This window comes from Dermacentor variabilis, chromosome 3, assembly GCF_050947875.1.
Source record: "Dermacentor variabilis isolate Ectoservices chromosome 3, ASM5094787v1, whole genome shotgun sequence".
NCBI classification, from domain to species: domain Eukaryota; kingdom Metazoa; phylum Arthropoda; class Arachnida; order Ixodida; family Ixodidae; genus Dermacentor; species Dermacentor variabilis.
Window position 1 is genome coordinate 66,505,552 of NC_134570.1, and position 21,472 is coordinate 66,527,023.

Here is a 21,472-nt window from a genome sequence, read left to right on the forward strand (position 1 = left end):
ACACCACTCTTGCATCGATAAGACGTTTGGTAAGCCAGAAAAAGCGCAAGTACGAAATGCGTGTGGCGACGCCTACTTAATTTCCCGCACCTGGGGGCTGTGACGTGTTGGATTTTGATGGCATATTCTAGGGCCTACTAATTATATATAGCGGTACAGATTGACTAGGTTGTGTTCTAAAGGAACCAAATATTAAACATGGCAAGTTTCGGGAACCTTTATTCAGCCAACGCGGCCCAAATGCGAAAACATACTTTGGAATCCCTGACGTCACGCTGACGTACGAGCGCCGGGGTTTCGGCGCGAAATTCAAACACTGATACTTGGACCTTCATTTTTTCATCTAATAATCAAACTACTTTTTCGAAGTGACTGCCTGCAGGGTTGTAAAACAATGCTTCATTAGTCTAAACTGATTTATTGTTTCGCTTTAGTGTCCCTTTAATAATTACGTACGGCTCGAGCCACCCATACCCCAAGCATGCACAAAGGGAACGAGCACGCGCGGCAGCCGAGCGAGCCGGAGCGAGTGGCGTCCTGGCCGTGACGTCACTCGCGAGAGGGCGCCACTCCAAGTTCTCGCCGCTAATAGAAAAGAGGGCCGTTATCGCGTGTTTTGATCCGTTGCACACTTGCATCGCAGTTTTAGTGGGACAGCAGTTGCGAGCCTATAGGAAATGGGTAGGCCGCCGATCTCGCTTGTGTATGCCGTTCGCGCCGGCAGTGTGCCTGTAACGCGGTGAAGCACCGTGGCCACAATATAGCGCACCGACCCGCCTTTTCAGATTTGTACATTGTAAACATTAAACGTTTAGTGCCATCAGAGGGCAACGGCTGGTTTGACTCTCGTTATGTCCACGAAACGTTGTCATAACTTTTTGCAGGAACACATAAAGATAAGGCGGACAATGGCCTGCATTCGTGCGGAAATACTATGAGATTGCATGAAGTTTTAGAAAAAGAAAAAAAATACACAGTGGAGAGAACGTGTGCATTCAGCAAGCTTTGCTGAAACGTTCGAAGACACTCGCAAATATTTGGGAGACTTTGAACAACGTTTGCAGATTTGATGATGGGGCAATAACCTTGGGGACGTTGAACAAGATTGGCCTGGCACTTCGACACATTAAGGATGTTTTTATCTCCTGTCACAGTAAATAGGTACAACAGCTGGAAGGAGGTCATTTGAGTTCCGATTATTTCCGGCTGCTTTTTTTTTCTTTTCGTGCAAACATGATAACACCTGGATATGTGAATGTTTTTGCGCCATAAAGCTCTGAAGAGAAAAGGTAGCCGTACAACAACCCCTCGGTATAATTGGATACAAATATTATGGCCAGGACAAGGTCTGAAAACAATGGTGTAAAAGATAAGGAAGTTGAGTGGCGGCAAGGTCAAGGTCCTTTCGAGTACTGTCCGTCCTTTGTATTGGTGGCCTCTGCGGCGAACTACGCGTGCTCCTAAACGACCACGCGTAGCTCTTCGATGCTAATACTGCAATTCTGAATATTTGAATATTTGCCACGCTGGGTTTGGTGCTCCAAAGTTCTGATTAAATCACTGGTAACTTAACGCATGGCCTAAAGCAGGGTTTCTGAAGTTCTAATTTTCGTTGGTGTGAAACTGTGTTTCTTAGGCATTACAGGGTTAAAGAGACCCTAAAGAGAAACACCGATCAGTCCAGGCTGATAAATTATCATTTGAGAACAACATATTCATTAATTCCGTGGAATGATGTTGATCGCTAAAACAAAAAAGAAACGGAAAGGCAAACTTCAATTCATGCGCAGTAGGGGGGACTAATACGACGAATTGCGTCTTCGACTGGTCGCTTCAGGGTGCTGCAGCAGATGTGCGAATTCGATATGGGCAGGCATTGATCAAGCTTCCCATCGGCGACAAGCGATCTGTAATAGTGTTAATAATCGGGCTGAATTGCACACATCGTAGCTTTGCTACGACTCGTCGTAGCGCTCGTCGTAGCAGTGCCGGAGCGCTCTGCGACGGATCAGGGGAAGATGCCAAAAGTAACTATAAGATTCGAAGGAGACGACGCCAGCTCACACAGGAAACTGTGTCACGTATGATTATCCTCAGCATGACGTGTTTGCACCATGCCGTCACTGACTGGATCTTAGAATTAAAGAATGAATGAATGAATGAATGAATGAATGAATGAATGAATGAATGAATGAAGGACATCTGGTCGAAACATGCGACACGGCGTGTACCACTGAAGCTTTACGTTCAAGTTTCTTTTCCCCTAGCCGGTTCTGTAATTCCCGTGTAGTGATTACAGCGTTTTACGCGATATATCCGACATCGAGAAAAACGAACAAAATTCTCCGAGGTGTCGGCAGCTACAGTGCTAACTACACAAGTTGTCGAATTCGCGCCGCAGATTAATACGGCCCTTCCCAACATTTCACAAACGTCAGCATCGCACCGAGGTTATGCCTCGCCAATGTGTCTTAGGATCCTGATATATACATAATCCATATCACCAGCCGCCTTGTGTAACACAAAATTGGTTTAAAAACATATTTATGGCTATATTTCCCAGAATTACGATCGGGAATTGAGAAATCTGAAGAAACACAAGCTGCTTACAACACTTCGAATTGTTAGCGGTTCGTGAGAAAAAACTTCGATGCTTTGCCAAAAACTCAAGTGGAAATAGTTTTCTATATTTTCTCCAGTTTTTCGACTTTCACACGCACGCAACGAATACGTCCCATTCCACTTCATACTACAAAATTTTGCGCCAGAACAAGACACACAAGAAAGACGACGACACCACGGGCTCTTGTGTGTGTTGTTTTGGCGCAAAATCTTTTTAGTATGCGAGATAACCAACTAACCGATGCTGCGCAGTGAAGTGCTGGCGGACCAACTCAGGGCTGTCCAGAGGGCCCGTGCGACGGCAGAGGGGCTCGGCCTCTCTGTCCCGACGTGGGAGCGGTCCGCATCAGTCCTAGACTGATCCCTCAGGACCTAAATAAAGTTATTCATACCATGCCATACCATACCATACCATACCATACCATACCATACCATACCATACCATACCAACTAGCCCAGCAGTTAACGCCTCTAAATGTTCACTTCGTTTTAAAAAAGTGAGAACAGTTAAGGTTAATGCTGCGGCCTCTTCCACACTTGGGCAAATGATCTATCCTAAGCAAATAATTCATTCATTCATTCATTCATTCATTCATTCATTCATTCATTCATTCATTCATTCATTCACTGAGTTTGAGTTTATTCAACCACATGGCAGGTACATAAGAGTGCACATGGACGTGGTTGGATGTTCATTCATTCGTTCATTTCTTCGTTGGGTCGTTCGTTTGTTCGTATGAGAGCAGTTGCACGTTATTTCTCGAGGCAGATGATCTAGCCGAAGCAAATAAATGGTGTATTCTTTCATCACTTATTCGTTCGTTCGTCCGTTCGCTCGTTCGTTCGTTCGAAAGTAGTTGCGTGTTATTTCTCGAGGTGAAATAAATGGCCCACTCGTTCGTTCGTTCAAGAGCATTCGCGCGTGATTTCTCGAGGTCCCTCTTGGTGGCGCGCTGACGCAACTGCACGCGGCGCCGACGCAAAGCAATCGCCCACGCTCTTCGCGGCCAGCGAAGCTCCCGCGGCGCCGGCCCGAGCCATACGCACGCACGCGCGCGAACACACCCGAAGAGTGACGAAACAGCCGCGCCCCAGTCGGAGCGAACGCCAGCCAATACACATTCGGCGCGTTGACTCGGGCCGTCGGGAAAGAAAGAGCAGCAGCAGGAGATGGCACGAGCGGATCGCACTCGCAGTACGGCAGCTCCGGTGCGCGCCACAGCCCCCGATCTAGGAGGCCACGTGTACGCCCACAAAGCTTCTTGAAGGGCAACTCCGGCGACTTTTTGACGATGTCGAGATAATGGAATATTTAGGTTCCCGAGATCCCCCCCCCCCCTCTTAAACGCGTCTGATAGTAGAATGGTTCCGCAAACTCGAAAATAAATTCAAATAATCAAAAGAGCGCGAAAACGAAAACAGAAATCTGGCCAAGCAGCCGAGCGAACCCCTTGGTGTGACGTCACGGGTGTCCCCGAAGGGGAAGGCGCGCCAGGCATGCCGGTCTCGCCCGCTGGCAGCAAAGAGCAGACGCTCGGCTGTAACGTGATCGCGCCGGACATTCGGGTGACAATGTCAGCTGTACAAGCTCTTCGGATCTGTCAAGTATTGACAGTCGCGATTCTGGCGAATCCGATAGCCACGAATCGTCGCTCGCATTCGACCCGCCACCACGAGAGCCAGCGCCCATGCTGCACATCTTGCTGCAACATGAAGACCGAGGGTAGCCTAACCGAATTAACACAGCAAGGTGGGCGAGTTGGTGACTGAAAATATTCCTAGAGGTAGTCAGCGCAACCCGGACGAAAGACAAAAGGAAGTGCACAATACGAACGCAGAGTAACAACTGGTTTATTTCTTTGAAACTATTGATTAAACATACAGAGAATGTGATCATGCGATGAAGTGACGCTTACAAGTCGGGAAAGTGTGTCGGCCTATCTTGCCGTTCAAAAACTCCGTTTCTCTATCATGCAGAGAGGTAGAAGCCTGGCTGACGCATGCGCCTGAGTTGACATGCATGAAGTCCTCTTTTCAGCTAAAAACTCGTTAAACGAGATTTGCAATCGCGTCAATTGACCTAAACCGGATTCCAAGGCCATGTGCCGCGTCAAACACGCGAGGCAGCTCATGGCATGCTCGGTGGGAGTGGTCTACGTTGTTCCACTTTCGTGCGGGATGCTGCCTTAACATCGGCCTTAGGGAGCACCGAGGTGCGATCAGGAATGCAACGGGCTTGAATCTGCCCGCACATTATCGAAATTGCCCATGCGAACCTTTGTTCGAAAAAAAAAACGAAATATCGTATAAAAATTGGAAATCAGATCAACCGCGAGATTGTGGAAGCGTAGTTCATGCATGTCAACTCAGACGCATGCGTCAGACAGACTTCTATCTCTCTGCATGATAAAGAAACGGAGTTTCAGAATCGCAAGATAGGCTGACACACTTTCACCACTTGTAAGCGTCACTTGATCACATTCTCTGTATATTTAATCAATTTTTTTCCTTCCTCCTTCGTCTGGGTTGCGCTGCACACCCCTGGGAATATGTAAGGTAGCCTAACCACTGATTTTATACGCGCTGCTTGCTATTTTAGGTGTTTCACCCCTTCAAAGGGAAGCGCTTCGCATGCTCACTGTAAGATGCCGAGCACGACTTTCCGCATTTGTACCCCGCAAGCACCGAACGGCGCATTTGTTTACATCGGCAGATACAGCGACCACTCGTCGTTCGCTTGAGATATGCTCGTCGGTGACATCAATTAATGTCAGAACATATCAATACAGGCAGATTTTGTGCATGTAAGCAACGTTGCATCACTCTGAATCGCGCTGATGCGAGCGACCACACACCTTCGAAAACAGCGAGCGGGACACCTTTAGTACGGGATCGTTGTTGTGCTGGCTACTTATTCTTCGTATTCTCTTCGTGCACACAATATGTTCCGTAAAGTAGACACAGATGAGGACTTTGCGCGTATGATCGTTCATTTACAGGACGCGTAGTTTTCTCGCGGAAACGCCGACGCCGGTATAGACACCGTTGGCAGCTGAGAACGAGGCGGTTGTTTACGCTGCTTTATCGAAGGGGCCTTTGCTGCCCATACGGGAAACGAGGAAGCGCACCTCGGAAGCGGAATAATGAGTCTGCATGACAATACGTGAAAATACACCCATGTTCGTAGTCGCATTTAAATTCGGGAAGTGCCGGCGAGTGCGGCGGGCAGTTTTCCGTCGAAAACGGCAATGTACCGATGTCGATACTGCTACGTGTCGTCGTTTCTCTCTTTTTGACTATGCACTGTACGAAATGAGGAATCGTTTATTTAAAATGATTACGTTAAAAACTGAACTACAGAAGGAGTTTTCTTCATGCTGATGGTCTAACCTACAGCTTCGGGTCAGTCGCTCAGGTCCGCCAGCAGTAGACGCATGAACTACGCGACCGTGACATATGTGCTCAACCTCGGCTGAACGCGATCGGCATCGGCTGAAACTGTGCGTGCGGATGGCGAGGGCTGAAGTTTGTGCAGCCAACAACGCAACACCACTTGCCACCCATCTATTGCCCGTCCACAGGGAACGCCACTCCTCGCGACTGCAACTTCTCACCCCAAGCGCTCTGTAGCTCACGATCGTCGACTCCTCAATGCTCTTGCCGCTGTCGTCTGCATGATCCCGACATGCTCTGCATGGAACACTCCTGACGTCATACACAATGTGGCCTGTAACTGAGGGGGCGGTAAGGTAGTGTGTTCGAAGCAATAAACTAAATTCATTTGTAAAAAAAAAAAAAATATGTGCAACTCTCAGACCTGATTTTTTGGGGACATGATGGAATTACTGAGGGAAACGTACCCAGCGAATTTCATCGACATCCGATGACATCGAAAAATCGCCTGAGTTGCCCTTTGAGAAAAATTACTAAAGGGAACTTTGGCTCTATCGTCTATACGGTGTCGTCTACGGGAGCTGCAACTATGGCGCTTCAGCCAGCACGAGAATGATGATCGGTGCATGGAGTTGACTAAACTTCGTCCTTCTGGCTTTAAATGGTTACGCAAACTCATCAAAATTTCAACAAAGTATTACGCCCTTTAAATGCACAGATTCGCGACAACTACGCGAATGCGCAGAGACTTATTGCCTCGCCGTCTTTGGAAAATTATGATTGCTCGCGAATTCAGAAATATAAATCGCAATAAATGACGCCACAAGAACGTCTAAGAAATCGCAAGAACGAATGTTAGACGAATCCACGTGCTACACCCATTACATTACGCAAGACAACCCTATAACACATTTCCCGGTTCCCACCATGGCTTTAAATTAAAATTTTTAAAATTATATTGTTCGGATTCACGTCACGTAACACCACTGGCGGTTCTCAGGGTTTTGAGAACTGTCATATATATATACACACATATATATATATATATATATATATATATATATATATATATATATATATATATATATATATATATATATATATATATATGGCATAAGAAGCCAACAATCAAGGACACCAAGTGCAGCACAGGAGAAATTACTTGTACTTACTAATTGAAATAAAGCAATTATAAATTAATGGAACTGAAAGTGGATGAAAAAACAACTTGTCGCAGGTGGGGAACGATCCCACGTCTTCGCATTACGCGTGCGATGCTCTACCAATTGCGCTACCGCGGCGCCGTCTTCCCATCCACTTGCTTGGGTATTTATGTGTTGCTACTAGAACTCATCCTGGGAGTGTTAGTGTGGCCACTCGCAGACTTTGGCGGCGGATGTGGAACATCCTTCCTGCCGCAGGCGTCACCAGTACGTGATCTTTTTGCGTGAAGGCAACCGGTCAATGAACCCACACGTGCTCCCTGAAGGCATCAATGTTGCCGGATTTCAGTTCACTCTTTTTCAGTGTCAGTCCACATTCGCCGCTTATTGCGCTGTACGAACTCATTTCTTTATTCTTTTTTTCGCCTTTGCGCGCGCGTGAAGCGCTGATAGGACATGTGTAGAGATCGCTCTTGCGATTGAAACTCAGTGCTGATGTCGTGCGTTAGTCGGTGTCTCCATATTAGATAAACTCCCGCTGCCCAATGAGCGCGGTACGTATATACGCCGTCCCGAATCCCTCTGCTGCCAGACCTAGATGAGACGAGGGACTCCGAACCGAAGCTTTTTAACTGCTGCAAAAATCACTTACACTGCATATCCTACCCCCCCCCCGCCCCCCTCGCCACCTCCTCCACGTAATTCTGAACTTTGTCTAGCGAAAGAAGGAAAAAAAAAATTAACCTGATGTATTGCGTGCCGTAACCGCGATATTGTTGCGAGGCACATCGCAGCGTGGGGGGACTACGGACCAGCCACTGTCACCTTCGCGAAAGCGTACATCTTCTAGAGATTCTCGCTTCCTCTCTATAGTCTATGACAAGAAGCAAATCGGGTGTAATTCGATTCATTTGGCGGGCTAACGTCTGATGCAACTCACCAAGAGCACTCCAATTTTTCCACTACACCTTCCTTATAGTAAACATTTTACTTTTACCCAAGTTTCATTTTATACACCGGAGAGTTCTAAAAGGACCCACTGATATAGGCCCCCGAACTGAATTTAACAAAGCAGTGATAATGCGCGCCAAACTACGCAATGCACTTACATGGCCACCCTTCGTCCTTGGTGATCGTTGTTCTCACCCCAGTTTTGCTGCAATATGCGCGCACGCCGTAACAGACTGCACTTTCTTCGAAACAGGAAGTGAACTACATGCTTTAAAGTGCGCTTCTGTGTTAGATTCGAACATCCTAGCGCCCCCTGTATATAACTCAGATACCCAGCATCGTTCCTTATTTTATATGGTTCGAAGCCCGATTGACGTTCGACGAGGCTGTGTGCACGCCTCTGTAGTAACAGTTTTGCCCGTGCTAAATCTACTGCGCAACCGCTGCAGCATTAAACCCATTACTTTCCTCGCGACCAGCACGTGTACGACTATGGACAAAGGTAACAACATTGATCAAATTATCTCCCCGAATTTATTTCCGCTACCTACAATAGTTATCCTAAACACTAATTGGCACTCGGAACGAACCTTTCTCGCCCCATCTTGCGTCACGAACAGCTTCGGTCCGGCATGGGGCGAATAGCAAATAGTCTGGAAACTGACCCAGGAACGTAGCTCCTCTTCTCCAAATATTATTTCCCTAACTTGCTACCTGGCTGGCTACCTCACTGGCTACGGATATATCCTTCCAGACTTATACGGGATTCGCTTGTCTGCAATAAATACAAGGTGCGCGGCGATACCAATCAAACGTGCTTTAATACCGAAACAAACAATAAAGAAGATCGTCATTACGGTAGACGACTCTCTCCCGCGAAAGTCCTGCTGGTAGCGTTGATCCACGCCACCCAGGCGCTGCAGCAGCCCCCGACATCCTCGTCACCTTCGCCGCGTCAGCTCCCGGCGACGGAGCCCTCGCACCCACGGCCGCTGCTGGTGCTTCGGCGCTCCTTTCCGCCGCGGCTCGAGGCCGATGCGCTGCAGCTCGTGGTGCTGTTGCAGAACCGCGTGCCGTCGCCTAGCACTCGCGGCCGCCGCGGCTGCTGGAGGACGAGTGCGTGGATTTCCCGCGGCTCCTCGCACTGGCCTCGGCCGAGTGGTTCCTCCAGCAATGGCGACGCTGCGCAGTCGTTGCGGTGGTGTTCGTGCCCGCTGGAGTCGCACTCGAAGAGCCGACGTGTCTCTCCTTCTTCGAGCTCGACGACTTACGCTTCCGAGCGTCGCGGCTGCTGGAGGGGGACGAGTGCATCGATCTTCCGCGGCGTCTCACTCCGCCACTGCTTGCCTCGGCCGAGTGGTTCCTCCGGGAATGGCGACGCCTCGCTTTCTTCGCGGCGGTGGTCGGGCCGGCGACGGTCGCTCCAGTCGCACTCGTTGAACGGGAACTTCTGCGTCGCTCGTTTTTTAGCACGCTCCATTCTTTGCTAGTCGTGCGAGGTACTGCGTCGATGTCGATTTCCGTCCGCGCGACTCCATCTGCAAATCTCGTCTTGAGCGTCTTTAGTGACGGCAAGGACAGCGTCGCCGGCTTCGCCCCGGTCTCCGTCGGTTCCTCAGCGTCCCCTGGCGCCGCCGCTCGCGTCCGCCAAGCAGGGAGCGCCTCTCGCGGCGAATGACCGGCGCCGTCGTCGGTCGCGTCGCTAGGCTGTCTCCTTCTCATCCTTCCACTCGAGCCTTGCTTCGGTTCTTGTTCCATCGTTCCTCGGATTTATTTCGCGAGTTCCTCGCTTCGGCTAGTCTCGAGACGCCGCGGTGCTCACCGACTGATTAACCGAAGAACGCCGAAGGCCGTCCTCGACCTACTTGCTCGGACAGTCTCGCAGGGCCACTCGTGAGCGGGGCTCGGGAAGCAGGTCGCAGGGAGCTCCGGGTGGTTGGTAAGGAACGAGCCCAGATCGAGGAAGAACTGCGGGAGTCGGGCCGGTGTCCGGGCAGGGCGGCTGCGCGTTTGTCTGGCGTTCCAAAACCTCGTCACGAGCCGTAGAACACGCGCGGTCCCTGCGCTTCGTCGTCGTCTTCGGCACGTGAGACGCATCAGCTTGTTTGGTTGGTTTACTTTGTTTGTTTTCTTCTGACTCGTAGCTCCTACCCAATATGTGGAATTGGCCGAGAATGAAGTGGACCAAACTAATAACTATGTAAAATAACATTTCAATTTGAAGTTTGCAAGAAAAATATTTAAGAATTCAATGTTATAATGCAATAAAAAAGAGAAGAAAGAAAGAAAAAGAACAAGTAGTAAGACAAGCAGGTTTATCAGGGTGGTCGCATATAGACTCAATTATATAATCCTGGACGGCGGCGCAAACAGCCATTGACACCGCTCTATCCATGAGGCGGAAGTTTCAGATAAAAGTATAACGGCGATTGCTTGCGAAAGCCAAGCTTGCGAAAGCTGTTCTTTTTTTGTGTGTGTGTGTGTGTGAAATGGTAAAGCACTGACATGACAAAAGCGAGTAATTAATATAATGTTTAGTTTTCATTTAGCAGATGTATAGGGGAAAAGGCGCCAGACTAGCCCTGTGTGAGTTAAAATTCAAGGCAGGAAATGCGACAGCGTAATTTTCACCGCACGAGCATTGTTCTGTGTGATTACTTGCTGTTCGTGCCGACGTGCGCGGGAATGCGCGCCGTACCCATGCTATGTCAGAATGCTATGTCATGCTGATAACGTGCATGCCTTTCGTGACTGGTAAGTGCCGGGCTCGCAGCATTAAAGAAAGCAAATGCGTACTATCAGCATCAAATGAAAGTTGAACAGCGGAGCGCGTGGCCCAAGCATAAGTGAAGATATAGTGCGCGTCGTCCAGTCATCACCATTGACAAGCGCGCACATCCGATTTGGCCACACTGCGCGATCCCCCTCTAGTGAGATAATTTCGCTTCTGTCCTGGTTCTTACATTGAAAGGGAGGAAGCAAAAAATAAAAACGAAGCTAAAATATTGCAGTTTACGGCGAGTCTTGTCGCACAGATCGCCGAAGCCCCAAGTGCTGTCAGCGCGAATAGCGGTGCGCGTGGTGCAGTTTGCACCGTCATCGCCCGCACCGTGCACCGTCATCGCAAGGTAGATTCGCCCGCGCGGTGTGGGCGATGACGGTGCAAACTGCACCACGCGCACCGCTATTCGCGCTGACAGCACTTGGGGCTTCGGCGATCTGTGCGACAAGACTCGCCGTAAACTGCAATATTTTAGCTTCGTTTTTATTTTTTGCTTCCTCCCTTTCAATGTAAGAACCAGGACAGAAGCGAAATTATCTCACTAGAGGGGGATCGCGCAGTGTGGCCAAATCGGATGTGCGCGCTTGTCAATGGTGATGACTGGACGACGCGCACTATATCTTCACTTGCTTGGGCCACGCGCTCCGCTGTTCAACTTTCATTTGACGCTGATAGTACAAGACAGATGACGATCATCGTTGTGTGGCAAGATACGACCGAAAGGGTGTAATTTTGTTTTAGAGTGTATAATATAGTAGTCCACGCTCTAAAAAAAAAGTTTTCACCCTTTGGGTTGTATTTTGTCCCCAAACAATAATCGTCATCTGTCTTGCCCGCATTTTCTTTCTTTAACGCTGCGAGCCCGGTACTTCCTAGTCACGAACGGCTTGCGCGTTATCAGCTTGACACAGCATTCTCGACAGGACAGTAGCGAGCGCCGAGTTTTCAAGAGAGGAAACTCAAGCAAGGCAGATGACGATAATCGTTGTGGGACAAGATAAGCCCCAAAGGATGTAAACTTTTTTTAGAGTTTAGCGCCGCCCCCTTCTACATTTCTCTTCGGCGGCGCCTTCTAGGGTTTTCACACGCTCATAATGTCAAAGTATAGCTTGTAAAAACATGGTTTACATGATTGACCAGAGTGGGTCGACTCGGAAGTCGAGTTGACCCAGGCCCACCCGACGACGTTTACACGCATCTTGCCTAGCGAGTTGGGCAAGTTGAGTTGACCTATCTCTTATCGACGCTCGCTCTGCTCGACCTGCTAGCGTTTACAGCGTTACATGAACTCGACCACCGAATTTCGACTCGACAAACCTTCTCGAACCGCCTCTGTCGGCTTCGTGAAAACGTACATCCTCTAGAGGTTCTTGCTTCACCGCTAGTATATGTGAAACAAGAAATCGGGCGTAGTTGGCGTTTTTCAGTGGGCTAAGGTCAGGTGCAATTCACCTAGAGCACTCTCCAATTTTACCATCATGTTCCTTACGGGAAACATTTGACTTTTACCTAAGTTTCCTCTTACACACCGGATATTTCTAAAACGGCATGTTATATACTGCATAGTACATCGAACTGCAATTAACACAGCACTATTAATCTTTCACAATGCGCCAAACTACCTCATCCACTTCAGTGGCCGCGCATCGTCGTTGATGATCGTCGTTTTCGCCCCAGATTTGCTGCAATATGAGTGTACAGACCACGCCGGATTTTCTGCCAAACAGGAAGTGCACTATGTCCTGTAAAGTGTCCTTCTACGTGTTGAATTCGAACATCCCCAAATCGTTATCGACCCTTCCCCAGTGCAGTGGAGCAAATTAGACCGCACACTTCAGGTCTTTTCACTCATTGCGATAGCAATTATATGGACACTCCAGGCGCGTTTGTGCAGTCGCCGTCGCCGTGAGGCTGCGTATGAGTGAAAGCTTGTGAGGGTGAGCCGGCGAATGCGATGATAGCGATCAAACGAAAGGAAGGACGCTTGATTAGGCGAATGCGGTTCAATCTTGCGTGCGCGAGCGAGGAACGCAGACCGGATGCGTGCCCTTTCCTGTGGCGCGCGAGGCAGTGGGGTGAGGCGGGGAAGGAGGGGCGTCCTTCTCCGATGGCTGCTACGGTGCATCGGTGTCCTCCTCACCCGCCGCTCCGTGCAGAGTGGAGACGTGCGCGGCGTCTACTACGGCGTTGGCCACGCGAATCGCGGACGCTGTAGCACACGCCTTTGGCGGACGCCGTAGGGACGCCTTGCCGGCGCTCGTATGTCTTGAAAGCGGTCTGCGACGTGGCTAATAACGTGTGCGCCCGCGCGGACCTCATATTCAAAGCGATCTACGACGTTTGCAGAGTGCGTGTAGTGCCGGTAGTTTCGTATGCGCTGTGCTTTCGACGTTTCGTACACGTTAAAGCGACAGATGCACGAAGGTCAGTTGTCTCGTGGCTGCCTCGATTCTTAACTCCAGCGTTTTGACAGTTTCCACTGTCATCGAGTGATATGTGTTCATGTTTAACTGTACGCGCGTGACACCGTGCTGGTTAACTTAGTTAAAACTCGCTGACGGGCTGGTTGGTTTGAATTCATGATGGAATGTGTAAACATAACTGAACAAGATGCAGAAAGAAGCAGGCACGCAAAGACAGCGCTGTCTCCGTGTGTCTGTTTCTTTCTACGTCCTCGTAAGTCACGCTTACATGAAGTATCATTGTTAATTTAGTTAGTAAGCGAATGTTTACAACTTTACGTGGCCGATAAAACTACTATACTTACTCTGTACAGCACCGATTGCTATCGCAATCAGTGCTTCGCTTTCGAGCGGAACTGCGAATTTTTTCTTAGCAATGTGCTAGCGCCCCCTGTAGGTACTTAATGTTCTGCCGTTGCAAGCCTTTGCGAAAACGGGCGCATATTAAATATATACAGTATCGTTCCTTATTGTACGGTGCGGAGTCCGATTGGGAGTTCTAAGAGGCTGTGTCCACGCCTTCGTAGAAACAGTTTTGCTCGTGCTGCCTTTACTACGCAACTGCTGAGCAGTATCTACCTTTCCTAAAGACCTGCACGTGTTCGACTATGGACGAACATAACAGCACGAATCAAATTATCTACCCGACTTTATTTATTTATTTTATTTTTTTTTTTTGCTGCCTATACGATATATAGTTCTCCTAATGACCTCTCATTGGAACTCGGAACGCACCTTTTCCGTCTCACCTTGCGTAACGATCAACTTTTGATCTGTGGGGCGAATAACAATTAGTCTAGAAAGGGACTAACAAACGTAGCTCCTCTTTTCGGAATAATCTATCCACAACTCGGTGCCTGTATAGTGTGAATTCGCTACGAATACTTACAGAGCTATGCGGACATTCGCCTGCCTGCAATAACGATGCGCGGCAATACAGATCAAACGTCCTTTAATAAAGAAATGAATAATTCAGAAGATCGTCAATCAAAGGGACGAATCTGCCGAGAACGTCCATCCGGTAGCGTTGAGCCACGCCACGCAACCGCAATGGCTGCTCCCCCGACATCCTCGTCACCTTCGCCGCGTCAGCTCCCGGCGACGGAGCGCTCGCACGCACGGCCGCTGCTGGTGCTTCGGCGCTCCTTTCCGCCGCGGTTCGAGGCCAATGCGCTGCAGCTCGAGGCCGATGCGCTGCAGCTCGTGGTGCTCCTGCAGAACCGCAGGCCGTCGCCTAACACTCGCGGCCGCCGGACGAGTGCCTGGATCTCCCGCGGCTCCTCGCACTGGCCTCGGCCGAGTGGTTCCTCCAGCAATGGCGACGCCGCGTAGTCGTTACGGTGGTGTTCGTGCCGGCTAGGGTCGCGCTCGAATAGTCTGTGTGTCTCTCCTTTTGCGAGCTCGACGACGTAGTACGCTTCCGAGCGTCGCGGCTGCTGGAGGAGGACGTGTGCCTGGATCTTCCGCGGCTTCTCACTCCGCCATTTTTGATGCTGGCCGAGTGACTCTCCGAGCGATGGCGACGGCTCGCAGTCCTCTTGGCGGTGGTCATGCCAGCTGCGGTCGCTCCAGTCTCACTCGTGGGAGAGCAGCCTTTAAGTCGCTTCTTCGGCACGCTCGATGCCTTGTTCTTCGTCAGAGGGGAGTCGACGTCGATTTCTTGCGGCTGGACTCCACCTGCCGATCTGGTCGCCGCCTTTTTCTGACGCAAGGCCAATGTAGCCGGTCTGGTACTGGGATCTCTCTCTTCCGCAGCGTCCCTTGGAAGCGTCGCTCGCGTCCGCCTAGCAGCGAGCGCCTCAGGGCCAGGATTGGCGCCGCCGTGAAAGCTGTTGGGCTGTTTCATCATCGCTGCGCTCTTGCCTGGCGTCGGTTGTTGTTCCACCGTGTTTCCGAGTTCTTCTGGACTTTCTCGCCGCGGCCGGAAGACGTCGCGGCCCTCGCCAATCGCTTGGGCAACGAACAGACTCTGGTCCTTGTCCGCTTGTCAGGGAAATGCCTCGGAGCCACTGTTGGGCGGGACCTCGAACAGCGTCGCAGCGAGCTCCCGGCGTTTGGCAGGGAACCCAAAAGAGGAGACGAGCGTCCGAAAGTGTGACCACCTTTCTCTGGCGTTCCAAAGACCCGTCTCGAGCAGCACGCGCAGTGCGTGTGCATCGTCGTCGTCATCTTCACACGAGCCGCATGGGCTTTCGTAGCGTGAGCATTATTTGCCGCGATCCGTTTGCTGCGCGGGAAACGCCGCTGGATTGGATTGGATTTCCTTCTTCGATGGCACATACACACTGGGGGGATCGGCCAAAATTGGGGTGGTATCAGGCATAGAGTTTCCTACAAAAATTACTTTTTGTAGGAAACTATATGGTATTAGGAAGATGTTGGTAGTACAAAAACTGGTAAAAGTGTCATGTGGAACGCCGCTGCGTGAATGGGCTTCGTCGTCGTCACTGCCGTCGTCGTCTTCCTTATCACCGCCACCACCATCATCATCATCGTCATCGTGCACGGTTCTGCTGCTGAAGCCGTGTAGACTGTAAGGATAAATGCAGCTCATTTATTGTGTGCGGCCCTGAGCATAACGCGCCTCTCCTACCTCAGAGAGCCAGGCCTGGGTTCTTTGTTGTCGAGGCAGAAAGAAGACCCCCGAGGCCGCTTTTGAATGACGACGTTTATTCCACCACCACATCAGCATTCAATGAGTTCGAAATTCACCCTCCCGAGCCCTTCACTGTAAACCGACTTGCACCCTCAAAGGTGATGCTGTCTATAGCTCACACACTTACATCCTTTGTGGGTGTAAGGAAATGAGTTATACAGACCGATTTGCATCCTTAAGGATCCTTAAGGGTGAAAATGGCCAACCACGCGAGGACGAGCGAAAGGTTCGCTTTCCGAACCGTTATGAGGTCGCGCCCCAGAATAACATCCACGGTCCGCAAGTGGTCCCCCTTCGGCGCTCACGATCTTGCAGTTTCGTGTACAGATAGAAAAAGAAAATTGGTCTTCGGTTATAACGCGTGCCGAGTGCAGATTTCGCCGCCCGTAACGGGCTCACGTATGCTGCCCGGGGCAACAGTATACACGCACGCAGACGCCACGGGGCGCGCGTTCACGCTATAAAGCGATTCAGGGAAAGCGGTTGCGTTAGTTTGGGTTATGACGGCTCAGGGTTGTGGCCCCCTCCTGGCCCCCGGCGCGAAGGACGCGCGCGCAAGTCTGCCGCATGCAATGCTTCTTCCGCAACGCATGGCTTGCGCTCGGGGAAGCGAGCACGCGGAGGAAATTCATTTGCTCGTCGCGGCCGTTCGTACGTCGGTGTCCTCGTCGCGCGAAGAGGACTCTGATGCTCGAGCCGACGTCGATTCACTCTCTCTCTCTCTCTCTCTCTCTCTCGCTGCCGCCATTTGCTAGGCGTTCGTGCCACCCGAAACCTCGAAACGGGCGTAAATATAGCGCGTGAGAAAACATAAACGGGAAAGGAAGCGGCAACCGTCGCCTTCGGCCGCGAGAGTCGGTTGCCTCCGCGTGCGTGACGATTTGCATGGATGCGTGCAGACCGTGGGCCCGCATAATGGGGTTGTGCGAGATCTTTCTTTCTTTCTTTCTTTCTTTCCTCATATGAAGGTGAATGACGGTTGTGTGCTGATCTTTCGTTCTTTGTACGCCGTCGTCACGGTATACAACTGCGGGGGGACCTCACGGCCACAATTCCTCTGACGCGCGTACACCTGAAATTTCACGTGGACACGAGCGCGTTAATGCGACCGTCGAGCTCAGCGGTGTAAATAGAAATAATAAATTAAGCGCAGCTTTCGCTAAAGACACGTCGTCGATTTGTTACACCCGTCCGCTCGCGTTTCGTCTAAACTTGCATTTTCGTGCGCGAAGCAGCAGCCTGCGCGTGTTACACTCCGCGTGTGACAGATTGCTCTCGCTGGAGATGAACGGTTTTCGGTGTAGGAGGCACGTTTTCTCCACCAGCCTGTAACGACTGGTAAACAGAACCAGCACCCCTTCTTCCTTTCTTTTTCTTCTTCTTCAACCACTCGCGCATCATCGCGGGTTGTACATGTGAAAGACACAGTGAAACAATCACACGTACGAAGTAGTTCAAGGTTGCGCTTGCTGTCGTGGAATTACTTACCGCCTGCAGAACGGCGGGGCGTCGGCATTTCCCTGCTTGGGTGAAAATGCGCACTGCCGGCTTCTTTATCGCGCGCGTTTCGTCACACGCCTATAAAAGGGAAGAGGCGAGAGCGGTTGAATTCCGAGTTGTACAGGAAGAAAGCGGTGAGTCGCGCGCGCATATCTTGTGTATATATTGCTGTCAACTGTGCGCTTTTCATAAAGAAGGTTTATTCGTAGCGATGCGTCGCAAACAGTGCAATTGCGAACGAAATAAAAAAAAGAAAGAACTAGCAAATGAACAACGGGCCCCACTCGACTCCTTTGATCAGGTGCTTCAAAGATCCATCATTCTCGAGCACTACTGCTCTATTCTGTATGGCTAAGCGCTTGCATGAACTCTATAAAGTCGGGCCGAGCGAATTTGTCTTGCCGAAAGCTAGCTGGGCTCGCGTGAGCGCTAGAAGGTCGCGCTGAGCGAGTTTCGAGTCACGTGTCGAGTCGAGTCGCATCCGAGGAGGTGGGTTGACAACTGGTCGAAGTTGCAATGATCGGGCAGCTTTGTTGCCATCAGGTAGCATGCGAGGGTTTATCGATCAGTTAGTTGCCTCTGCCCAAAGAGTTCACGTGGCGCTTTATGACACTCGCAGTGCTAGTTCTAGTATAGACAAACGTACATACCCAGGAAAGTAGGTGGAAAAACGACGCCGTGGTCCCTCAATTGGTAAGAGCATCGCACACGTAATGCGAAGACGTGGGTTCGTATCCCACCTGCGGCCTGTTGTTTTTTCATCCACCTTAATTTCCATCTGTTGATCATTTCATTAATTAAATTAAAAAAAAAACGACAAATAATTTCCTTTTGCTATCCTTCGTGTCATTGTTTGTTGGCTTCTTATGCTTTGACTAATATATATATTGAGCAGGACTTGTGTCGAGTGTATACGATCCTGAACAAACACTTGGCAGTGTGGTAAAAAAAAAAAAGAAAAACGCGCGTGTTTAATTGATGGAGACTCCGGTGCTTCAAAGAGGCGAGATGCTAATCGATGCTAAACGCACTTCTCTCTCGTCGCAACCGCCGTCGTATGACTCGCCGCCGAACGTTCTCTGGCCTCGCGCGCAGGTCCGTGCGCCTGAACGTGGAGCTGGACCACGCCAGGCGCGCCAAGTGGAGCCCCGACAACCGGGCGCTGGTGCTGTGCACCGCCCTGGCCAACCGCGTGCACGTGTACCGCGTGAAGCGGCGCGAGGACGGATCGCCGGGCAGCGCCGAGCCGCTGCTGCAGTTCCGCGACGCGCACCGCTCCTCCGAGCTGATCAACGTGGGCATCGCCTGCAACGGCAACTTCATCATGAGCATCTCCATGGACACCACGCTCTGCGTCTGGAGCCTCAAAGGTGCGTGTGCGACCGCATGTACCGCACTCTCTCTATAGCGACGCAGTTTTGTCTCCCCCCCCCCCCCCCCACCTCGCTGGAGCTTCCATTACACAAAGTGTATATAGTTTGGTGCGGCTTGGCTCGGTTGTTTTTGATTGCCTGGTAACGCTACTGGCTTCGGTATTGCTAGCGTATTCGGCCAATTCCGGTCCCTATAAGCACCGGAATTCAGTTTCTTGTGGCTCGTGTTATATAGGGATAAAGGAAGTCGTTATCACACGGAATGATCATTCTTTATATTTTCCGGAATTAAAAAAAAGAAAGGGTCACCTGTGGCAGAGAGCGTAATCTTTGTCCTTGAGCTGGATTATACGAAGAAGCGGACGTTACTATGGCACGTGAAATCGAAACGCATGTTCAAGTAATTAAGAAAAATACGATAATTAACGCCCTAATTAACTGTCTTACGGCACGTATTGCAATTTGCGAATTGTAGCCGGTGAGGTTGCAAGGCGTACGCCCGTCTTCGGGATGGCGCCAGTTTCGAGGTATTAAGAGCGTTTCGTTAGAAAATAAGGGGAACAACAGTGCATTTTTTTACGGCGAGTTTGTTGGCGCACGTCGCCAAACTGCCTTCATTCTAGAAATTCATTCCAATTGGATACGCCTTGCAAGCTCACCAGGTGCAATTCGTAAGTTGAGATATGTGTCATAAGGTAGTCAATGAACAAGCTAATTAGTGAAAATAAATGTGTGTGTGTGTGTGTGTGTGTGTGTGTGTGTGTGTGTGTGTGTCAGATGTGCTAACAAAGCCGGTGCGATAAGCATGCTCAAAGTATACGCACCTAGGCGAGGTATTGGTCAACTCTTATGGAGGCTTGCATTGAAGCGCAGTCCATAACCGGAAGATGGTGGTGAAGAATGTGACTAGAGCTGCGGAAGGCTGCTGGGTGAACCCGTCTCACGCTTCTTCCCTGTTTTCACGTTGATGGTCGGTAGATTCCGCCGAAACGTTCGCGGTGCGGGCGCTCGCACGAAGCGAGCCTCGTATAATTAAGGCCGTGCACGTTTCTTTCTCGTGCGAAGACAAATTCTGCGTTCCCAGCCGGCGACCCGTATAACTCCGGGCGATCTGGCGCTTCCCGCTTCTTGCGTTTCTCCGGTTCTCACGTAGCGTCGGGCTGCTTCTACGGAAACGTTCCCAGAGACGCGCGCACGGCGCGGCGGGACTCGCCGTTATATGCGTGCGAGCTTCGCCGCCGTCGTGCTTCGACGGATAAAGTCGCAACCGCGACAGTTAGGTATTAAATTAACCTAGAATGAGGATCGCTTCCGGATTTGTGTGGTATATCAGCGACGAACTTTGATGACGCCCCATGCGGCTTTTCTTGTGCCGGGCTGATCGGCCATCACCCTTGGCAAAGATGTGTTCATAAGCGGCTGTCACTGCCTTGATGCGGTCACTCGTAACCTGACTTTATAGTTGGTCACCGGCAGCCAGACTGCTGCCCGGTGACTTTGCCATCCAATAAAGGCATGCCATTGGACGGTATGACTTCCTGAACGCTGCGCGTATCAACTGCAACAGTTTACGAGTGTTTGCCTCGTCGTGAGCCGAGACTCGAAAAGCGAGAAAGAGCCGATAAGACGGATCACGTGTACATCGGGCCACAGCAATCTCGTGACTCTGCGCCATGACGATAACTGTATCCTCGCTGAGGATTCGCATTGGTTATGTTAGCTGGTTTGCGTGACTATCGATGCAACCGTTGTGACGACCTCCTTATCCGGAGGCCCAAGACGAGGCTGAGAGAAAGAAATTGATAAGCGGAGTGCCAGGGGAAGGTTAACCAGATAGGAATATCCGGTTTGTTACCCTGCGCTATAGGGAAGGGGGAAACGGAGATTAAGATGAGAGAGAGAGAGAGAGAGAGAGAGAGAGAGAGAGAGAGAGAGAGAGAGAGAGAGAGAGAGATGCACTATCGGGACGAGCACAACAAAGACCAGATTTCTGCGCAAGTACTGCGGGATCAAGGAAAAGACGCCATTCGTGAGACAGCTATGCGGCAGGTACTAAACAGAAACACTAAATTGGTTGGGATTAGTAAGAAATACACCCCGAACGTTAAATATCGTTGTTGGGCGCCAAATCTTCCTTGTTATACGCTACGGAATCGACGCTGCATTTCCGGTTTTCATTTTCGTGCCCCAGAAACGTGGCGCCGTTGACGTCGGCGCGACATTACGGATTGCATTGCATTTTCGCGCATCTCAACCGTTCCATTGCGGAAAATGTTTTCAAAAAGTGGCGAGGCTCAGTATTTATGTACTGTCGAACTGTACGCAATCATCATCCATTCGTTAACGCTTAACATAGCGTCTATCAGACGACGCTTTCGAAGTCTGTGACGGGAAGAGAACTTGATGGAATTATTTCGAGGAGGCGTCGCCATGCACTCCCCTCTCGCTTTTTTGCCCCTTTTCTTGCTTATGAATCATTCCTTTCAAGCTAAGGCTGATGTTCTTGCGACTCAAGAACCGTACATTAGGCTAATTTAGTTTTGCTTATTATTCACATTCGTTCTCTCTTA

The 21,472-nt window shown here is 50.3% G+C and overlaps 1 protein-coding gene and 1 long non-coding RNA gene across 2 annotated transcripts in view; one reads left to right on the forward strand and one right to left on the reverse strand.

The window, feature by feature from the left end:
- LOC142575782 (transducin beta-like protein 2) overlaps positions 1-21,472 on the forward strand; it is a 295,737-nt gene that overhangs the window by 147,928 nt on the left and 126,337 nt on the right. Inside the window, exon 4 of the mRNA XM_075685420.1 lies at positions 18,625-18,899. Coding sequence (XP_075541535.1) covers positions 18,625-18,899 — 275 coding nt within the window. The remainder of the gene's footprint in view (positions 1-18,624; positions 18,900-21,472) is intronic.
- Positions 8,932-15,652, reverse strand: LOC142575783 (uncharacterized). The gene is made up of 2 exons (XR_012826714.1): positions 14,699-15,652; positions 8,932-9,510 (listed from the first exon to the last, which is right to left on the reverse strand). It is a non-coding gene; the product is annotated as an uncharacterized LOC142575783 (long non-coding RNA).